Source organism: Mandrillus leucophaeus, unplaced genomic scaffold (assembly GCF_000951045.1).
Source record: "Mandrillus leucophaeus isolate KB7577 unplaced genomic scaffold, Mleu.le_1.0 Scaffold533, whole genome shotgun sequence".
NCBI classification, from domain to species: Eukaryota; Metazoa; Chordata; class Mammalia; order Primates; family Cercopithecidae; genus Mandrillus; species Mandrillus leucophaeus.
The window spans coordinates 39,619-60,531 of record NW_012105731.1 but is presented as its reverse complement, the minus strand read 5'-3'; the positions used below and the strand labels follow the sequence as shown (position 1 = coordinate 60,531).

General features: G+C 41.1%; 1 protein-coding gene across 1 annotated transcript in view; it reads left to right on the top strand.

Moving 5' to 3' along the window:
- Window positions 1–20,913, top strand: part of OPCML (opioid binding protein/cell adhesion molecule-like) — a 930,171-nt gene that overhangs the window by 906,785 nt on the left and 2,473 nt on the right. The window contains exons 3-4 of the mRNA XM_011997211.1: window positions 18,361–18,593; window positions 20,116–20,253. Of these exons, the coding sequence (XP_011852601.1) occupies window positions 18,361–18,593; window positions 20,116–20,253 (371 nt within the window). The remainder of the gene's footprint in view (window positions 1–18,360; window positions 18,594–20,115; window positions 20,254–20,913) is intronic.

Here is a 20,913-nt window from a genome sequence, read left to right as displayed (position 1 = left end):
ATTTCTTAATTTCGTTTTCAGATTTTTCATTGCTAATGTATAGAAACACACTTAATTTTTATATATTGATCTTGTGTTCTGCAACTTTGCTGAATTTATTTATTCATTCTACTTGGGTTTTTTTTTTATTTTGGTGGATTGCTTATGATTTTCTATATATAAGATATTTCATTTGCAGAGACGTATTTTTCATTGTTTCTTTCCAAACTGGATGCCTTTTATATCCATTTCTTACCTAATTACTCATATTACAACCTTAAATACAATTTTGAATAGAAATGTTTGTGTTCCTGGATAAGAAAGGGGAGGTGAGGGTGTAATTAAGAGCTATACATTGTGTCATTGTGTGCGAGGGGTTGTGTCTCCAAGATTTTTGTAAATAAAAGTGAAATCTTTTATATACGCAGATAAGTTTGTTTTTATCTAAATTCACAATGAAAGTTGGAGTAAAAAATATATTTATATACACACACATATATACACACACACATATATACCTATATATGGGCTGTCATACTTCTAGGCATGGCAAAATCCGAACCACTGAATTACACCTTCTAGTTGCTTCCTAACGTGACTCACCTGTCTAGATGGCCTCTCTTTGTGTAGAATATTCTGTTTAATGACACAGGGAAATTTACTCATGTGAACAAGGAACATATGAATAGTAGCTGATTTAAAAATGGTAAGTGGAAAAGCTTATTCACAAAATGACATAACTTAGAGTGGATAATATAGTTTTCTTCATCTTCACGAAGGACTGCCATGAAGAAGCAGCACTGGATTTATTTCTGCTACAGAGAAGAACTAGAACCAGTGGATGTGCCTTAGAGAGGGCGATTGCAACTCAGCAATGAGAAGGTCTTTCAAATACCCTACCCAACCATCTCTGTATTGGTTTAATACACTCCTTTTCATAAGCTTCCTGAATCACTTATATAATGTGAAAAATTGTACTCAGAAGTATTATGATCTTAAGAATTTAATAAACTTTAATTAAAAAGCAGCCATTATCACGCCTCAAAGTCACCAAAAGTTGCCTTTGAATTAATTTAATTTTATAAGACAAGTGCCACCCCACCTTGGGTCTCTTGGAGTGTACACGTAGACTTTGGGTGACATTTTCTTTTGTCAAGAGATCAAGTCAAACTTTCCACTTAAAAAATACAACACAAAATAAATCTGATTATTCACTGAGGCTGTTCACCCTGCCAAAAAGTTCAGCCTTCCATGGTGAGGCCAGGCTTCCTCTCCTGCCATCTGTTGAGCTTGGCTTAGCTTCCTGCAGATTTAAATGCTTCCTGTTTCAGAGGCTTTGAATTTCCTTTCCCTAGATGCCCCTTCCACCCACAGCAAAACTGCAAGCCTCTCGAGTTCTCTCTGCTTCAACTACTCTTCTTTGCTGTGATGCTAAGTTTTCTTTTCTGGATTTATAGTAAAATTTCTTCTGAGGTGAACGCAGTGCCTAGAGGAGAATGTTAGTGTATGTTTGCTTTGTTCTTAATTAGCTGCCTTCAAGGAAAATCCTCCTGGTCCGGTTTATGAGCTTTGTCAGAGCTTGTCTGCTCTATCTAGACACTTTGAAGACCCTCTTCAAACTTACACTGCCTATATGCTTTCAATATACATTTTCATTATACTGGTCAATTGGAAAAAGGTAGAACCAGGATAGCACAGATGTAGGAAGGCCTCAGGGTAAATTGCTAATAGTGGGTTAGGAGAGAAAAGGCAAGGAAGGGATGGGATAGAGTGGAGCTTCACGGAATGGCAGAGACCACTACCCTTTGGATTCATGCTGTCTAGTTGCTATTCAGTTTTTGGCCCCAATTCTGCTTCTGGGAAAATTTATGATTGCTGTTTTGACAAGTCATCATAAGATGAGAAAATGGGTGGAAAAATTCTCCCTGTGGAGTTCTAAGTGGTTACAGATACGTGTTTCTTCCTGTCAGAAGTGTAGTTTCCAATACTCAATGACCAAAACAGAAAGTGCTTTCCCCCTAAAACTCTGAGGAGCCACTGACGCCTCTCAAAATAGGGCTTTTTTCCACCTCCCAACCCTGCCCCAACCCTATCAGAGCATAAATACAGCTAATCAACCTGGGTGCAGTTGATGAGCTCAGTATTGCCTCTTGGTCATCAGTGACAGCATCAAAAACACTTGCTTAGTTTCTTGATTCTCACTCCTGAAAATAGTCCTCTCACTTTGTTTCTCCCTTGGGTTTTGAGGACAGTCATAGAGACATTTTCCTCATGTCTGATGTCCTGATGGCCCACCCACCTCCATCTCTCTTTGATCTATTTTTCTCTGTTTGCACGACCATCAGGATCATCATGATCATCATCATCATCATGCATTTTATATTTGGTTTGGTTTTGCTCATGAACGTCAGCTCTGATCTTCGCCCATCTGTTCTAAGGACAAGACCAAGTCATGGGTGGACATTAACTGTGCTGTGTCAGGAAAGACGATACCACTCATCAGAGAATGGTGCCAGACCTCATTTAGGGCAAGTATCTTGTGCAAACTGTACCAAATAAGGTGCATATCATTAACCTTATTGGTGATATGCATTGATGACTTAGAAGTATCAACAGGGCAAATGGTGTCAGGATTTCTTTTTTTTAAGCTTGAAAAGTGAAGGCCTAAGAAGAGCAAAGTCTCTCATTTCTTAGAGGAGCAAAATCTGAAGCCCCAAAATATTTCATTCCTCATATTCATTTACCCTGGAATGAAGGTGATATTACAACAATCAGTGATGGTTTTCAAAACATCTCAATATGTTGGCCCCTTAGCATGAACAAATGACAATACAATGAAATCAAATAGGAAGCAGTGAAGAATCAAGCTAAATATGTTGTCTCCTGCAGGAATCAATGGATCTCCTGTTAATAGAGAGGGGTTGGGGCTGAGCGAATCTGGGGATGATGAGGGTCCTGGAAGAGCTTTATTGTTTTGGAAACAATTCTCACTCTCTTAATTATCTCCTGATGATGGCTGCAGACAGCAAAGTGGCGGCCCTGCTGAGATTTTCAGGTTGCTTCAAGTGACTTGGAGCTACACTAAAATAACAAATATGTTATAAATAGCATCAGCTTTACAGGGAGCCACACACAGAGAGCAAGGAGGGAGATGGAAGTGTTTGATTTAAATCTTCTTTCCAAGATCTGCAACTACTTCAGTGCGTAATGAAGGTAGGAGTTGGTCTTTGAGAATGCTTTAGATTGAGTACTTTAGGACCCCAAATTCACCAGTTGTCTCCCTTACGTATTACTGCCCTGATTCTTCGGTGCACAAGATGAATAATTTACTAAAAAGCACATGTAAGTATTTCTTTATTATTCATTATAATGAACTGAGTCAAGAGTAATTCTCCACTCTGCTGGAATCCCCGAGGGCTTAACCAGGCTGTGCGTTGCTTTCCCACAGTTAATTTAAGTAAAAGGGGACCCTTCTCTTTGTATCTGTGGCCTAAGTAGGACTTGTGCTAGTCGAGGTGTGAGCAGGAAAAGGAGAATGAGACACCCAGGGTGGACTGATGGCAAGGGCAATGTGAGGCCAAGTTATAAGAGCACAGACAGCAGATCTCTTGAGTGCCAAGTAGGGAAGTGTTACGAAAGAATCATTACAGAATACCAGGAATCTGCAGTCAGTGTGCTGAGGAACTGCATAATCATTCAGTAGTCACCTGAGTAGAACCAATTAAGGTGGTATATTGGCTGTAAAGTACAGAGTAAATTATGCATTTTCTACATATGCATTTCTAAAGATTTATTTCTTCTCTTTTTCCTTTTTTCTCTTTTTTTCTTCCTTTTCTCTCCCCTCTTCTATCTTTCTTTCTCAACTTATTTATTTAAAATCCATGATAAGGAAACTCAACTTTCCCTACTTATAATGAAAATTTGGGTTTTCATGCCAGAGCTTCTTAAACCCTCTCAGTTACAAGTTTCTATGGAAGGATCCTCTTCTATAGAGAGCCCCACAAGCTCAGTCTTTCTTAGTGTTTTGCCCACATGTTGAGTACTGTTTCATACACATGAGTAAAATGGAGAAGGCTGGAGAAATTCAGGTTACCTTCGGGTCAGACTTCCTGTTCTTTTGGTTGCCTCAGAGCAATTCAGAGAGTCCCAGCAGCTAAGAATACCCTCTTCCTCCCTTATTAGCAATCTGGTGGTGCGGAATTCTAGGTGACACAAATTAAAAGCAGCAACTCTTGGGACCTGAACTGGAAACATTTGCAAAAGTTAACCCTGTGGCTTTATTGCCTCCAGGGAATATCTCTCTGGGCTTTTCGTGGTCCAAGGAACGAGTTTTGCCTGCCTTCTATTTTATTTTTTAAGAGAGACAGTTCGCATAATCTATATAAAATAAGCCACTATTCTGGAAAAGATGATTGGCTTATTAAAAATATATAGCATATATTTTTAAACAGGCAGAGTTGACATTCTACAGGAGCAATGCTGTAGGAACGGTGAAGACTTCACCTCCCATCCCTCCTCCGCCATCTGTCTCTGCCCATCTGTCTGTTTCATGAGAGTTTTATTTTTAAAAACTCAAATAAGGTTTTGTTCAGATGTGTAATCTGCAGGATGGCACAGGATGAATCAAGCAAAGTTACCGGCCTACTAGTTGGCCATTAAGCCCACAGTCACCTGAACACACGCAATTTCTGTTTTCTAAACTTGAGGCAGCACCGTCTATGGGTTGTGATTGGAAGAGATGGATGTCTTACTTAATTTTCCAAACTCTGTAACTGCTGTATGTGTAGATGGAGAGATGAACACTAGGAAATGTTAAAATCATTATAATGTGGGGGGTATCATTACTCTTCAGTTGTAAGTAATTATGTAAATATAATAGCAAACATTTATTGACTATTGACTATGCTCTAGAACTGTGGCAACAGTGCTAAAAAGAATAGTTTCTTTGCATATTCACTACAATCTATAGTAGTTGTTCATTTGTGTGTGTGTATGTGTTTTGTTTTTTTTTTTTACAAATATTATTTCCAAATGAGAAAACTGATACTCACAGAGGATCAGTAATTTAGTAAATTACAGACCTGTGACTGGAACTCATATACTTCTTATTAAAATATTTATTATCTTACCCCATATGCTACACAGAAATTTTATGGACAGAATAAAAGCAAATCAATTCTCAGTATATTTTTTGGTTTCATAAATAAATCAGTCCTTTAGCAGTTCTGGGTGAGTTTCATTTGAACCAAAAAGGGAGGAGGTTTGTTTATGCACAATTCTGGAGAAAGAAGAATGGCCTTTGAGCTTTTGCCCGTCTTTGGGATTCTGTGATCCCGTACATTATATGTAGGAAGGTATTTGTAGGGAAATCTGTGGGCTGTAATTTCTGCAGTGCCGAAGTCTTTGCTCCCACGATACTTGTGCGGGAGCCTGTGGCTGACTTGCGCCATTCTTCAAAAAGATATCAAGCTCCCCAGACTCTCTGCTTTTAATTTAAAATTTTAATTTATACTTTTCCATGGATGATACTGAGACAGACATGGTCGTGAGTAAATATGTCAGGATAATCTATTGAATGGAATTAAAATGGTGTGTGCTTGGGAAACATTTTAATTTCATCTTGCTCACTTCTTTGCCAAGTATAATGAACAAATTGGGAGGCTGAATTTTAAAGCTGTTCAGGATGTGGAGGACGGGAGGGCAGAGTCAGAGCCAGATGACAAATAAATAACAAGAATTGTTCTGGGTGACTTCTTCAGGCATCCCTGACTAGTCAGTGGGCAGCTCCCTGAAAGGCTATATGTAACAAGCAGGCAGGTGTGAGTGCTCTGCCTTCATTGCCTTTTACAACTTTCCATGGAATTCCAAACCATGGGTGATGACCAGAGGGGTTGGATATTGGGAAAGAAGGAAAATGGGGCTGGATAGTGGGAAAGAAGAGACTTTTCATCTTTCTTGCCTTAAAAGACACTTTTCTTCTATACCCAAAAGCTCATTGCTTCTGGAATGGCTTTGCCTTGTACTGTAGACTAACACAATTTAAGTTAGTCATGATGGAAGAAGGTGAACATAAAGGTGTCCCAAAGCCAGACTGTGACTCTAAAAGAAGAGATGACAATACCCTAGCAGACTGCTCAGTGCATTTTTCTGTGGAGACACCAATTGCTAAAATCTGTGCTTACTCGTCTATCCTAAGGTGCAACCCCATTCCTGACTCTAAAAAACTGCTTCGCTAGCTAATGGTGTCACCTTGGGTTGGGAGTAAGACTCTTAGAATAATTTTCCCCTTTCCATGATGCCTGGCAGTATCTGTGCAGTGAATGTCTCCTTAGGGAATTGGATGTGTTTCTCTAAAGCTCCTTAAACCCATTCACCTGTGATCTGATTCCAATCACTCCATTTCCCTCATCTCCTTCAGTATTGACACGGTTTGCATCTGACTTCAGGAGTACCTCAATCTGCTTGCGAATGGTTCTTCTAGAGTGAGTGGTGTCCTGTTTATACACTGAAGCTGCCCACGACAAGGACACTGGTGCCTAAGCTGTTGGGGCCTGTGGACCAACTGAATTCTGTTTCAGGTGTGCACAATTGTGTTGATTGATCTCCCAATTATATATTTTTAGAAATACAGCATTTCACCAACCACAGGACATCAATCTAGAAACCAGCCCATCAACCACTGTGTCAACACACTGTGAAAAAGGCCTCATCAAAATAAAAAGTTAAAGTTGTCTCAGTGGCTATAGCTGAGAAAATAAACCGCAGAGGGAAATGAAATCCCACTGCAGAATTCTACACAGGTTGAGTATACAACATTTCTGGAGAGTAAGAAATGTTTGAGAAAACAGAAAATGTTACTAGAAGTGCAAGAATCTATAGGTAGACTGGAATGGCCCTAGACGGATTAGCTAGTAATGCTAAAAATGTAAATTTCGTGTTATTTCTGATTAACACCACATCAACGTCCATTTTTATAGATTTGAAAATACAGAAGGAGAAGGTATCAGAACTCCTTGGAAAAGGACATGTGAACAGATTCAGGATCACTTGGTTAAACTCACATGGACTCTCAGATCATAGAGCTTGAATTATATTTGTCCAGATGAGGCAATAGAGTCGTAGTAATAGAGCAGGCACTATTTACCTGGTATAATTCCTATTCTCAACACACATCACTTTCTTCAGTCCTCATGAGAGCGTTGTGTAATGCCATGAGGAAAATAACGTACATCCCACTTCACAGATGCACAAATGAAGATTCTGAGAGGTTAAACAAAATGCTTGTCTCAGTGCCCTCTGTTAGTAAGTGGCAGAGCCCACATCTGTCCGATGACAGGCCTTCTCCTGAACAGCACATTATATAAAGTTATCTCTACAATGCTCGTTTATACATTTCACAAAGGCTCATAAGGAACTCTCAACTCTCATCATCATTCTTGATATTGTCACTATGAACTTAGAAGACCCAACTGGCCTCTAAGTTAGTTCACACCCCCCATCATTAACAAGGGTGACTATTGCTCGTTAAACACTTATTTCAACTTTTCATCATGTACAATTTCTTTCATTGCAGCTGATTTGCTCGAGGACTTTATTAAGACTTCTAATGCATTGAGCCTACCACATTCTCTGTATCCATCAGCCCCTCCTATCTTCACTCTTCTTATTCAATATTTTTTAATTCCTGTAATCCTTGGCTTCCTTCCTGTTGCTCACCCAGCGTGCTCCAACACGGGATGAACCCATCATCTACATTCTCTATTCCTGAACCTGGGCATTTGCTGGAGAATACCCTCAAAGCTAGCAGAATATTGTCACTACAAATTCTTGACCACCAACTACAAATGGGACCTCAACACAGCCTATAAATCCCACTATAGTTCCCTAGTAATTTTGGTGTCATTTTCTGCAATAGTTATTTCACTTTTTTGCATCCTTCATCCCCTTTCTTCTGTTCTCCCACTTACCTTCAACTGATAACTTGGTCTTCTACTTTGGAGAAAAGAGAAACCATCACTCGATTGCCTCCTGCCTTTCCCATAGCTGAATCCACAGAGCTACCCAGGTTTCTCTTATTTTTTCTCCTCTTATGATAGAGCAGATGGAGGATCTTTCCTTCATGTGCTTTATATCTGATGTTTTCTCACTTTCCCTGTAACTTTTCTCTGACAGTTATCCCCTTTCTCCTGCAGTAGCACTTGCTCCCATTGATAAGATCATTCTCATTAGTATATACTTACATACTGCAGTGTAAGAAGGCCTGGTCCTTGTCTCATGCAGTTTTGTTTCTACTGCCTAAAATCAGGCTACTCAAAGTGCATTAAGTCCTCAGCACGTGGGCTTGTTGGAAATGCAGACTAGAGTCCCACTGAGATTTAGTGAATTAAGATGCACAGGTGATATGCGGACTAACAAAAGATTGAAACATCCCAGCACCCAATAGGTATTCAGTAAATATTTGCAAAATGAATTAATTAGTTCCCAAGTGTTCCTACCCTTAAAACAAATAAGCAACAAGAAAAAAGCAAAACAAAAACCCTTTGAAGAACCTAATTCCCTCTACCTCTGTGTCTTTGCCCCACTCCACTTTGCCGTCAAAGTTCGTTAAAGTGTTAGCTGCAAACATTTCATCAACATCTCACGCCTGATTCTCTGACGACTCCTTCCTTCACTCTAGCTCCCTCAAGCTCTTCCTTAAGCTGCAGACCCTCTCAACATGTGACTGTACTCTCACATCTATAGGGAGGCAATAGTCCCTTCACTATTCTTTCTGCCTCTGGCCCTGCTACAATCTATTCTCCAAAAGAAGTCCAGCCTATTCTCATGAAACACATGCCTCCACTTAAACCTATGCAGACTTTTTACCATAGAGATGTCCACCTCCGATTGTCCTCGTTTATCTTGCCTGGACTACTCTGGCTTCCACTCCATTCCTTGCCTGAGTCAACCTCAATCCCAGACCCCACGTGTCTGCCCCGCCTTCTATCTAAGATGCTATCTGTACCCAACACTTGTACCCAGTTTTTCTTCTGAGTTATCAGCTTTAGATATTTGTCTGTTAATCTAACCATTATGTTACTTCTGCAGAGTGGCCTTGCCTCTTGACTGCATGTGTGAGTAAGGGCTTGCCTGCGCCACCCCACTACATGGCCATCTGATATGGTGTAGACGTGTGTTCTCTCCAAACCTCATCTAGAAATGTGAACCCAAGATTGGAGTGGGGCTTGGTGGGAGGTGTTCAGGTCATGGGGGTGGATTCCTCATGAATGGTATGGTGCCCTACCAGCAGTAATGAGTGAGGAATGATTTCTGGCTCTGTTAGTTCACAGGAGAGCTGGTCATTTAAAAGAGCCTGGCATCTCCTCCCCATCTTTCTTGCTCCCTCTCTTGTCATGTGATGCCAGTTCTCCTTTCCCTTCTGCTATGATTGGAAGCTTCCTGAGACCCTCACCAGAAGCAGATGGCGGCACCACGCTTCCTCTACAGTCTGCAGAACTGTGAGCCACATAGACCTCTTTTCTTTATAAATTACCAGCCTTATGGTAATGGAATGGACTAAGACACCATCCTAATTCAGCTTGTACTCGTGTATCAGTGTTCTGTGACTTTATTTATTGCATATTGCTACCTCAAAGCTGCCAGCTTCACAAGGGTAGAGATGGGGTGTCTCTCCTAAATGTTCTATTTATAAGGTCTGACACAGTGTCTGGTCCTTAGCAGGTGATTACTAAATATCTGTTAAACAAATGGACAGATATATACTTTTTATTGTATCCATGAATGTAATAGGGTGCCTTTGTAACACTCTTGTGTCCTATCATTTGTCTGAGCTCATAAGGACCTTGAAAGCAGGTATTGTCTTTTTAGATGTTTTTTGTTGTTATTCTTATTTCAACCTTGCCTACCTCTTCTTGGGAAACTAATAATGTGATCTCAACATACCCTGTGAATTTATAGAGTGACTTGAAGCCTGGGAAGAAACCATCTCAATCATTCATTATTTTGTTCAGAGAGCTTTCTCTGGCCTTTCTGCCCACCCTTACTTTTTGTAATTACGTTTCACTACCCTACGCTCTACTTCTGTTACCAAGATAGGAATTCTCCTCCTCTCTCCTCCCACAGCCAAGCAGTTTAACCCCTCTTTTGTAGTTGTAAGCAATTTCTGCCTCTTTGTGGAGCCATCTTTCCATACAAATCATGCCTTTCATTTTCCTTCCCTGCATCAGATACTCTGTTCTGAGCCGCCGTCAGCACAGTTGCCTCACTTGCATGGTATGGGAAATTGCTCTCTGCATTCAGGTAGAGTCCTCACTGTGCTTGTGGGGACCAGAGGTTCCTCTTGCTTGCGTCAGGAAACAATGAGCAATTTTTGGTGGACTCATCTGTCATCAGACATGGCTGAAATTGCAGCACATTATCATCCAGCGGTTGATTTTCTGCCTCCGGCGATGCTGTTTTCAGGAAAGCCCTCAACCTCCCTTGGTTGTGTTTCCACGACTCTGTGTCTTCATGTTGCAGGCCCTCATGTTGAAGGCATTACTGTCTTTTCTCTGCATAACCTCCCCTCCCCCTCCACGCACACATACACATGCACACACACGTGGGCGTGCGCCCTTCCTATGTATTAACGTGACATCTCCCCTCCAGCTGCCGTTAGTGTGGGCCTGTCTTCCCATTTTCTAGCGAGCTGCAGATGTCATATTATGCCAGACTTCAAAGTCAACCCCTTACACTACTGAAATATTTTTGCGCTGTACTCTCTGTAAGTAGCTCTTACCCCTCACCATTTTTTCTGCAGAGGCTTTCAGATACATTCTCAGCCAATACCTTATCAGCAAATATTAGCTCTAGCAGAGTTATTACTCTCGTTGCATTTCCGACTATCTGAATCATAAAGTTTTCCCCTACATAATTTAGGGTCCTTGTTGATGTTCTGAAGTTGGCTCTATTTGTAACTCAGGAAATAACTGAGTAGTTAAAGCCTTCTGGGAAAACAGCTTTTGCAATTTAGAATACCTTGGGAGTTGATCTAAATATGTTTCATTTTGGCCTGCCTGTTCTTTTTCCTTTAAAAAAATTATTTATCATTGGTTTATGAGTTTATTAAAGCAAGGTCTTCCTCCCAGTTTTTGGACTGGCATTATTAATATATTTTGATACACAGTAAGGTTTTTCTTAGCAAAAATTCAATTAACTCTCAATTTATGAAAAAGGAAAACCAAAAAGTTACAAGATAATATGGGGGAATGTATTTAAAAAGTAAATTCAGAGAAATGCATTTCGGCTTTAAAATTCCACCCAGCATTTCTTCAATTGAGTACTCTATAGAAGACCACTTTAAAAGCAGGGGTCAAGGATGGGAAGAGAGACAAGATTTTCATCGATTTCCAGTGGTAACTATTAAAAAATCTTTATATATGTGCAATCATAAAACAAGGTATAAATGCCTTAAGCTTACACTCTTATATGACTGTAACTTCTGAAATTATAACTTATGCAAATATATAGCCACTAAAATTTAAACTTGGAACACTAACTTAATGGAACAGGTGATGTTTTATTAAAATTAAATCCACTTTGGGAGGCTGAGGTGGGCAGATCATAAGGTCAGGAGATCGAGGCCATCCTGGCTAACACAGTGAAACTCCGTCTCTACTAAAAATATGAAAAATTAGCCGGGCGCGGTGGCGGGCACCTGTAGTCCCAGCTACTCTGGAGGCTGAGGCAGGAGAATGGCGTGAACCAGAAGGTGGAGCTTGCAGTGAGCCGAGATCGTGCCACTGCACTCCAGCCTGGGCGACAGAGCGAGACTCCGTCTCAAAAAATAAAAATAAAATAAAAAATAAATAAATAAATAAATAAGTAAATAAATAAAATTAAATCCCAAGTTGCAGTGTGGATGTGGCACTGACTGCTGTAAGGCCTTCCCTTCTGAGTTCCACCCGCATCCTGTGATAATGAAGTTCTCCTTCCACAGTGGCTCATTTCAGTGCTTGGGAACCTTCATTACTACAGTTGAGCCCGCATCATTCAGCTTTTGCTGGTAGGAAGGCATCACTGACAAAGCCAGTCACCTCTGTATTTTTGTTATTAGCCTGAGACAGTGCAAGGACTTCTCAATATGCCAGTGTGGTGAACACAGATGCAAACCTGAACGTTTACATTTAATTGTTGTCATACCACATTTAGCATAGGTTTATATTATACATCTCCCAATTATAATAGAAAAGGAAACACTAAATTGAAAAATATACATAAAGAGCCCATGGACTCTGTGTGTGTCTATGTGTGGGTAGATACAGATAAAGATATAGATTCAGATATCCTGCAGCAGGACACATGTATGTCCCCACATATATGTCTCCTTATGTGGGTTCTTTTGATGCCCATTTGAGAAACATTGTCGTACACCTTTTATCATTATAAATATGTATCGATGACCTACTAGCTGCTGGGTAGAGGCTGGGAGGTGCTGGTGATACTGAGTATGGTTACTATCCATGTGACATAGTTTAACACATGAGAATATAAATAATTAAATTCAGAGATGTAAGCTCTATGAAGAGTCTAGGATCTTCGGTATTATCCGTGTATTACAAAGAGAATGGAGGTTTAGGATGATGAGTCTGAATTACAGATTTAACTACATTTGCCTTTGTCTACTAATTAAAACACAAGGGTATGCACCCTGTTTTAGGTATTATCACCGTAACAAAGGAGGAACTGTAAAGGCATTTTCTAGTTAACTCTCAGTTTTTCAAAATATCAATTATCAATTCTTCGAACACGTACAAAGTCATCAATATATGAGGACACCATTGCTGAAGCTGGTTCAAAAGATTTGCTCTCCAACCACCCAGATCACTTAAATGTTCCTGCAGCTATCTGTGCGTGTATGTGAGAGGAGAATTTCATTTTAAAGATAGACATAATTTTCGGACATGCATCTTATGGCACCCAAGGTTAGAGTTATAAACATTCAGCCATTCAACATCTGGCACGTAGGCCATGGAAGGGCATTTCCTGAGAATTCTGTTCCAAATATGTTCACAGTTCCCATGATACACTCTCCATTCCTTACCTTGTTTTATTTCTCTCCAGGTGTCATTCTGAAACAAACATATCTAGACAGACATGTTTCCTCTGTCTCTCACTAGGTATAGTGTCATGGGGCAGGAACATTGTTGGCCTGTTCCTACTGTGTTCTCAGCTCCTAGGAAGTTACCTCGTGCACCTTAGGCACTCATTCAATATCTGTTGAATGAATCGTGGCACTTTTATTTTTCATTTTTTATTTTTTTGCATTTTCAAAGACAAAATATAAAAACAAAAGTAAAGAACACAAAAAAGTTAAAGCCGACCGATTTTACTTTTCCGTGATTATTTTGATTAAAATTCCAGCCCATCACTTGCCTGGTTTCTTTAAGGCAGTGAGTGATTCTCCAAGAGGAGTCCCCGGAACCGCAGTATCAACATCCACTGGGAGCCTGTTGAAAATGCACATTCTTGTTCCCTCCAGGCCCATGAACCAAAGGCTCTTTGAGGGCTGGCTTCAGCGATCTGTTTTTGATGCACAGTCAAGGTTGAAAACCACCGCTGTAAGGCATGGATTTCCCTAACTGCACCTCTTCCTCTGGAAACGAAACAAAACAACGCTGGATCTGAACCCCATGGCACATATTGAGAAAGATCTCTGCCTTCTGGTGTCTGTCAGGCGTTTCTTTGCTCTTCCAGACTCTCATTTACACCTTCTTTCCTCACACATGGCTAGAGGTTAAGAATGTGTACGAGTGTCTTCCAGATAGGTTTCCTTTTTTCCTGTCTGTGCCTCAGGTTCCTCATCTGTAAAATGTGGATATAATATTAACAGAACACATCTCAAAGGGTAGTTATGAGGATAGAATGATTTGATATATTGAAAGTTCTTACGACTATGCCTGGTTCTGTACAAGCAATATACACTATTAGAGGTTACTTGTGATGTAGTTGTAATGAGTTCTGTTTTATCAAGGATCAGTAGGTAGGGTTAGCTTGGAATGTAAGAATTTAGAATATCTGAAATAATTTCCAAGAGATCAGAAAGTTGTCATTAACCTTCCTCAACGTGCCTCTTGGCTCCCCTTATTTAACATCAAAAGTGTTCCCCTCTGTGCTTCTTGTTAATGAGGGTCCAGGACATGGCCACAGACAGCAGGGAAGGAGCCTGAGTTTAGAAGAGCACTCAAGCCAGCTTTTTAAGTCCTTCCCTGCGTTCTCTTTCCTGCTGTTCAGGGGACCATGGAAGAGTCCTAAGGTGATGGAAGAAAGCACAAAGCCATGAAACTACATTTTCTTTTGAAGCACAGCAACATCATGAGGAAAATAACTTTCCTCAACTGACTTCATCGTTTCACTCAGTTTCTCTGTCGTTAGGTTCTGAGAACCATACAAACTTGGGAACCATCTTTGTCCATTTAGAGAGATGGCTTTTCCTCAGTTACTCTTTCCTGTTTGCACTCCATGCCCATAAGGAGGCCCAGGTCCAAGAGCAAGTACACCGGATCATGGCCGCTCACCTGACGCAGGATTAACCAAGGAAAACACAGGCTTTCCAAGGGCTGTGTGACCAGGGCACTGAGAGTGTGCTCTGGCCTGGCCCAGAGAGCAGTTTTGGATTGACCTGTTTCAAAGTCCGCCCTTACTCAAGCCTGTGGCCATTTGCACTGGTTCTATGCACCCTCAATCTGTAGTGGTTGGTCCTGTACAAGGACAATGATAAGATTCAGGAAATGCACTTCAAAGATCTCAAATTACCTAAAGTTGATCTGCTTGAGTAAGTGCCTGAGGTTGCAATGTAATTCTGCATCTCCCTTCTGACAGCTCCCACTTCACACATCATCCAGGAGACAACCTTCTTTCGTTTTCTTTGTCACCTCCATCACCCAACTATCATGGAGCGGGGTACCAGTCTCGAAGGAGACTCCCACAGAAGCAAAACAGAGCACTAAAGGCAATGATACCTGATTGCATCAGGAATAGATTCATGGCCAAGCTAGTGCATTCTCCATTTTGAATTAGAACTCGGAGATGAGACATGTTCTAACAGAGGGCACTGTGATTTAGCATATCAAAATAAACAGTATTTGTATTTTCCCAACATTTCTGAGTGTATTGGGTTAAACAAGGCACTTCCAGTAAAATAATAACATCTTTTTATAGTCATTTGACAAGGCCTGGTAAAATGGTATCATATGCTTTCCAGATACTGAGAAATTGAATGAATTTAATACTGGGTTATAAACCCCTTTGCAAGTCAGGTATTTTCCAATTCATTGCGTTAAAAGAAATTGAAAGAGGAATTAATTGATTTGTCAGCTGCGAGATCATTAAAATTATCTTTGAAGCTATATTACTATGTGATTTTTGGCATATATCTTGGAAAGCATTCAAATAATTGAGTGGCATTGCTATGCACAATTTTCATTTCCATGTTCTTACGTGAGCAAGGTTTCTCTAAAAGCAAAAGTGGGAATAGAATTGATCCTGAACTCCATCTCATTCTAGCAGTGAGTGATATTTATCTATGGCATTTAAAAAAGGGGCTTATCCATCTATTTAAAAGCTGTATTTCTAGTAAGTTTACTTTTTCATGTTTAATTATTACTTAATGAAATATGCTATATATTTATGTTCTATCAATTTTATATTTGTAATGACCATTCATTTAGAAATATATTATTGCTTAAAGTTTTATGGTCATAAGACATAAAAGAAATTCAAATTTCAATCTCTATATATTTTTGGTTGCAAATAAATATGGTAGGTGATCAATAAAAGACCTTCAAGCATGAAATACATTCTTCTGCAGAAGATACATAATGGGAAAACAAGTTCCAGTTTAAAAAGAAACAATGCACATGTTATGACTTTTAGAAAAAGAGTTCCTGAATTTTGAAAGCAGATAATCATGAGTATTAATCACTATGATATTTAAATTCTACTAAACAAATACACATGCACACACAGGAATTTTGTGACTTAAAAAAATATTTTAAATGTGAATATTTTCTAAAGACCAAAAAATTCATCCTTTTCCATTGTAGCTTACACGAGTTTTTATGGCAACTTAAAAATGTGCAAGGGGTTACATAACTGAGCAAAATTAAAGCAAGAATATTTGTTTTCACTTAGTCACTTGGGTTGTGTGGTGCCTCAAAGACCACACAACTAGAAGGGACTGGAACATCACGCCCTTCACTCTGTCTCAATTTAGCATCTACTTCCAGGCATTTTTGGAATTCTACTATTCGAACTTTCTCTGGGAGGAACTCTTCAAACAGGGATTCCTCCTTTATGAAAATTCACCTATCCTTAGGAAAGGTTTGCCCTTATCAGTCATTTGCAGTTGAGAATGAATACATTTAGCATATTTTTTTCCCTAAGAAAAGCCTTTGAAAGTGGGGAGCAGGAAGGATCCATTAGGGTTTAAGATCCATTAGGGTATCATAAGGGAAATAGAAAAATGCTATGGAAGCAAGAAAACAACAGGAAAAGAAGTGAGATGCCTCATGATGTGGAGGAGATAACATGACTTCAATTTTTCTTTATACCAATGACATTTCTATAATGATGGGAAAGAATCATTCAATGGTACCTAAATTATTAGGTCCTACTGGTGGATGCAGTTGGGCCCTGGAAACTCGCTTACCTAGAAAGCTTGCAGATTGAGGTCTGTAACTGCTGGTGTGCAAGGGATGCCTGTGGTCAAATAAAAAAAAATAGTTTCATTGGAATATTAGAGTATGATTCTATTTCAGGTGAAAACAAATCAACACAAGCTTCATACAAGTTCATGCATGTGTATAAGGAGTAAGATGTAGACCGAGATATAACAAGTTGCTACCAAATCACCAGTGGGTGCTGGGCATTGGTGAGGAGTGAATGGTTAGCTGGGCCTGTATCATCTTGGTGTTATTTACATGGATTATTCATTTTGTATTGTTCACATGCTTATTTAGAAAAGAAAAATCTCTTCCTACGATATTGTGAGAGTGCCTAATACCCTCCCTACCCAACTTCTCAGCAGCTGAAGGGCAGATGGGCCAGTTCATAAAAAGGCCTGGGTTACTGGAAGCTGGTATTACTTTTATTCTTCCTACCAACCAAGGAGAGGACCGCCATAGATCCGGTGTTTTCCCCGTTGTAGAGGGCTGTGGTTCTGGTGCTTGGAGACCCTGAGCCACTCAGGCCAGGTGAGACTGGCCACTTGACCAGATCCTGACCTCTCTACTGCGGCCAGTGTCTCTGGGGTCCTTCTGTCTCCTGAGACCTGCCTGAAGGATCACTGCTGCCACCCAAGTGTTAGGTCAGATCCAGTGAGGGAAGGCCATGCCTATTCCCCGTGTTCTCCTCACCTGCAGGTGTTGGACTCACGTCCCTCCTCTCTCTGCCAGGACATTGGCAAGGCTGGTTGTCATTGTGCCTTCCTATGTGTAGCATGGAGTGATGGGTGTGCACCCACATTTAGAAAGCATTCTGTTTCCTCATGCTTCCATTCCCACGTCCTCAGTTCCTGGGCACATGCACAGATGTCCAGCACGTTCAGTCTTGTGTCAGGCCTGACAGCCCGCAGGTCATCCACACCGACACATGGGTCTCGTTTGTGTTCATAGCCTCAAATTGTTAAGGAGAGTAGGTGGGAGGTGGAGCACAGCTCCCTGCTTTGATAATAGCCCTGTTCTGTTTCCCAATGGGACAGAGTGTCTGAGGAACAGGGACTCTGCTGATAATTTTCTTCTTTCCTCTCCTGATGTCCTAAGATGCAGTTTTGACTTCCTCAAAAAGTGTTGGCTTTCTAAGGTGAATTTTACCAACCCATGTTATAAATTGTGGTTTGCAGGCTTTGGGCTGCTTAGGGGTATAAGGAGATTATCAACACCAGGGAGGTCTGGAGTTAAATATGTTCAATTTCTGATTAACTACAAGTTAAGTATTTGCTTTGTGGATTATCTATGACCTATTTGAAATGCTGATCCACTCTCTCTCCCATGTGCCCCTGGGCCACTTCTTCCTCAAGGTGGTAAATGTGCTCAAGAAACATAAACTAATTTTCATATAAGCCTATGGGAAAAAAATAACAGGGAAAGCGAATGGATGGCAAAGATATTCACATAATATGTCTCGAAATCAAATAGAAGTGATTTTGTACTGTCAGTTCTTCAAGATGATTTTGGTCACTCTTAGTTTATATTTAGGAAGTTTCATCAGTAATTGTTTCCTTTTAGTACTGTGTTATGTTGTTTCAATTACTCCTCAGAATGCAACATCATATCTACCACGTTATATAATCTCTCCACTCTCTTTCCCTTCTTCCTCCCTCCACCATTCCCGGCCTCACTGCAGGTGCACCATAGATGACCGGGTAACCCGGGTGGCCTGGTTAAACCGCAGCACCATCCTCTACGCTGGGAATGACAAGTGGTCCATAGACCCTCGTGTGATCATCCTGGTCAATACACCAACCCAGTACAGCATCATGATCCAAAACGTGGATGTGTATGACGAAGGTCCGTACACCTGCTCTGTGCAGACAGACAATCATCCCAAAACATCCCGGGTTCACCTCATAGTGCAAGGTAAGTCCCAGCTGGATCTGGGGTTGCCATTCCCGTCAGTGATGGAAGGGAAGAACCATGTTGGTGTTTCTTCTACTTGTGTGTGAAGACACAAAAGCCATCTTCCTCTATTGAATCCAGAGTTTGAGTATATGTCTTGGAATTTTTCCCATCGAACGGGTACTTAACTAAGTGCTGAATATCTTCTCAGAGCTTGTAAATGTTATCTTTAGCCCTTCTGTTCTCATCAGTAAGTTGTGTAACATGCACTGGTTGAGCTCTCGTAAGTTACTTAGTACTCTGGAGCTGGGCTGAGATACGTTCAAACATAGATAAATACGGTACTACTCTCAGTGCCTTTTAATTCTCTTATAGGCTTATGTCATAATAAAAGACTAATAATGCTGATGAGAAACCCTGTGACGTGACTGCTTTTGCACAGTTGCTGGTCACGCGTGCCCTGGAGGGGTCTCTGAGTGCTGTTTGGGCAGATCCTCCCTGGCAAGGCTGCTGTGTTTAAACACTCTCTCATAGCCTGACGATGGAGCCCACATCCAAGAGGGATGTTAGTCAGAATGATAGCTGCAGGTCAATGTTGGTAATAAATTCAGACAATTTTAAAAAGGGGGAAGGAGGAAGGAAGACTTAGCAACTTCTTCCACTCTCCTTTAAAAACGTGAATCAGGATGGCCCGAGAATGGTATCACATGTGCTTTTTAAAATAGCTTTTAATTTAAATTTCATATTACACCTCAAAAATGAGGCTGAAGAAATGTCAGATTCTCAGATATTAAATATTGAGAATTAAAAACACATGCAGATAGCAGTTCCGAGAATTTGAGAACCATTTTAAAGCAAGGCAGCAATCCAAGTGAACTTATTTTGAACTTGACCCCAACTATCATCACCATGTAAAGCAATTTCTGTCAGGTGTTGGCTCATGGCAGGAATGAAGTTCTAAGCACATTAGTTCCGTCACCCAGTGACACATCCTTCCTCCACCAAATGAAAGGTTCAGGTGGACTTCTTTCAGAGCCTCCTTTGCAGATATCTTGAGGAAACACAGTGAGCTCTCGGAAAGGGTCCCTATGTGTGATTTAGTCTTTAGCATCTGCCTTTTTATCAGATCCCATCTGTCATAGATTCAACAGATTTTTTTTTTAGTTTGTGAAACGTGTATGGCATCCTTGCTTAGCTAAGATAGATTCCTCATCTCTGGTTTAAAAAAAAAAAAAAGACCATGATGTTGCTCATTTCAATTGGTATCCTAGAGAGAGGTTGCATGGGGGCTGTCTATTCATGCTTCAGTCACTTGTACCATTCAGGTTGCCCATTCTTTCCTTTTGGCGCAAGCAGCCAGGCCTGCCTCTGTAGCCATTTGTAACGGCATGTGTGGGGCCAGAGAGCTGTCTGCTGCCACTGCTGTTCCCCAGCAGTCCCTGGCTCTGCCATGCTGCCTGAAGCTTTGCTCCTGCCCAGCCTCCAAGCCCTGCTCCCCTCCTCACGTGCTTTCAGGCGTTCACACACGCCTGCCATCCGACAGACGTCTACAGACGCTGCGGGTTTCCACTCTCCATACACGTCCACCCACGGCTCTGGAGCGACAAGACTGCCTGCCATCTGGAGATCAAGACAACTGTCACATCTGATACTTCTCCTCAGAGGACGACAGAGGCACTTGGTGAGATCAGTCATCAGAGATGAGCTGGGCTATCTGTTGAAAGTTTCCGAGGGTGTAGAAAACAAGAGACTGTGAGCTCTCACTACCCCACCTGCCTGCACCTGGGCTTGGTTCCAGAGGAGCTGACATTCTCAGCATCGGAAGTGACACCTCAGTGCCACCTCTGTGGCCTTGACAGCAAAGTTATCTTCAAATTCAGGAAATGTGGCACTGAAATAAAAAATAACTGTCAGGCACTGTAGAGAAACAGACTCAAACCGAGCAAGCCTATCCCTTTTCAAGAACTAAGACAGATGATGTAAGCACATCAAAGTCAATGCACAACATAATGGGCTGGGGGCCCAGTGACAGAGAAGGATGTTCTCCATAACACATGCTAAGCGATCCCTTGGGTGGGATGTGGCAGCCTATGAGGTGTCCCTGTGGACCTCCAAGCTTCAGGTCAGAAAAAGTCTGAGGACAGCATGGCATCTATTCCAGAGGTCAGCTCCTCAGTCTCCACATTCCAGGCCGATTGACTCTCTGGCTGCAGCCCTCTGAGGTGGTCTGGGTAAGTCCAGAGGCAGTCAGGATGGGTGGGGGTGGGAGGGGAGGATGTTCTTTTGGGGAGGAGCTTCTCTTGGGGAAGAGCTTCTCTTGGGGAGGACCTTCTCTTGGGGA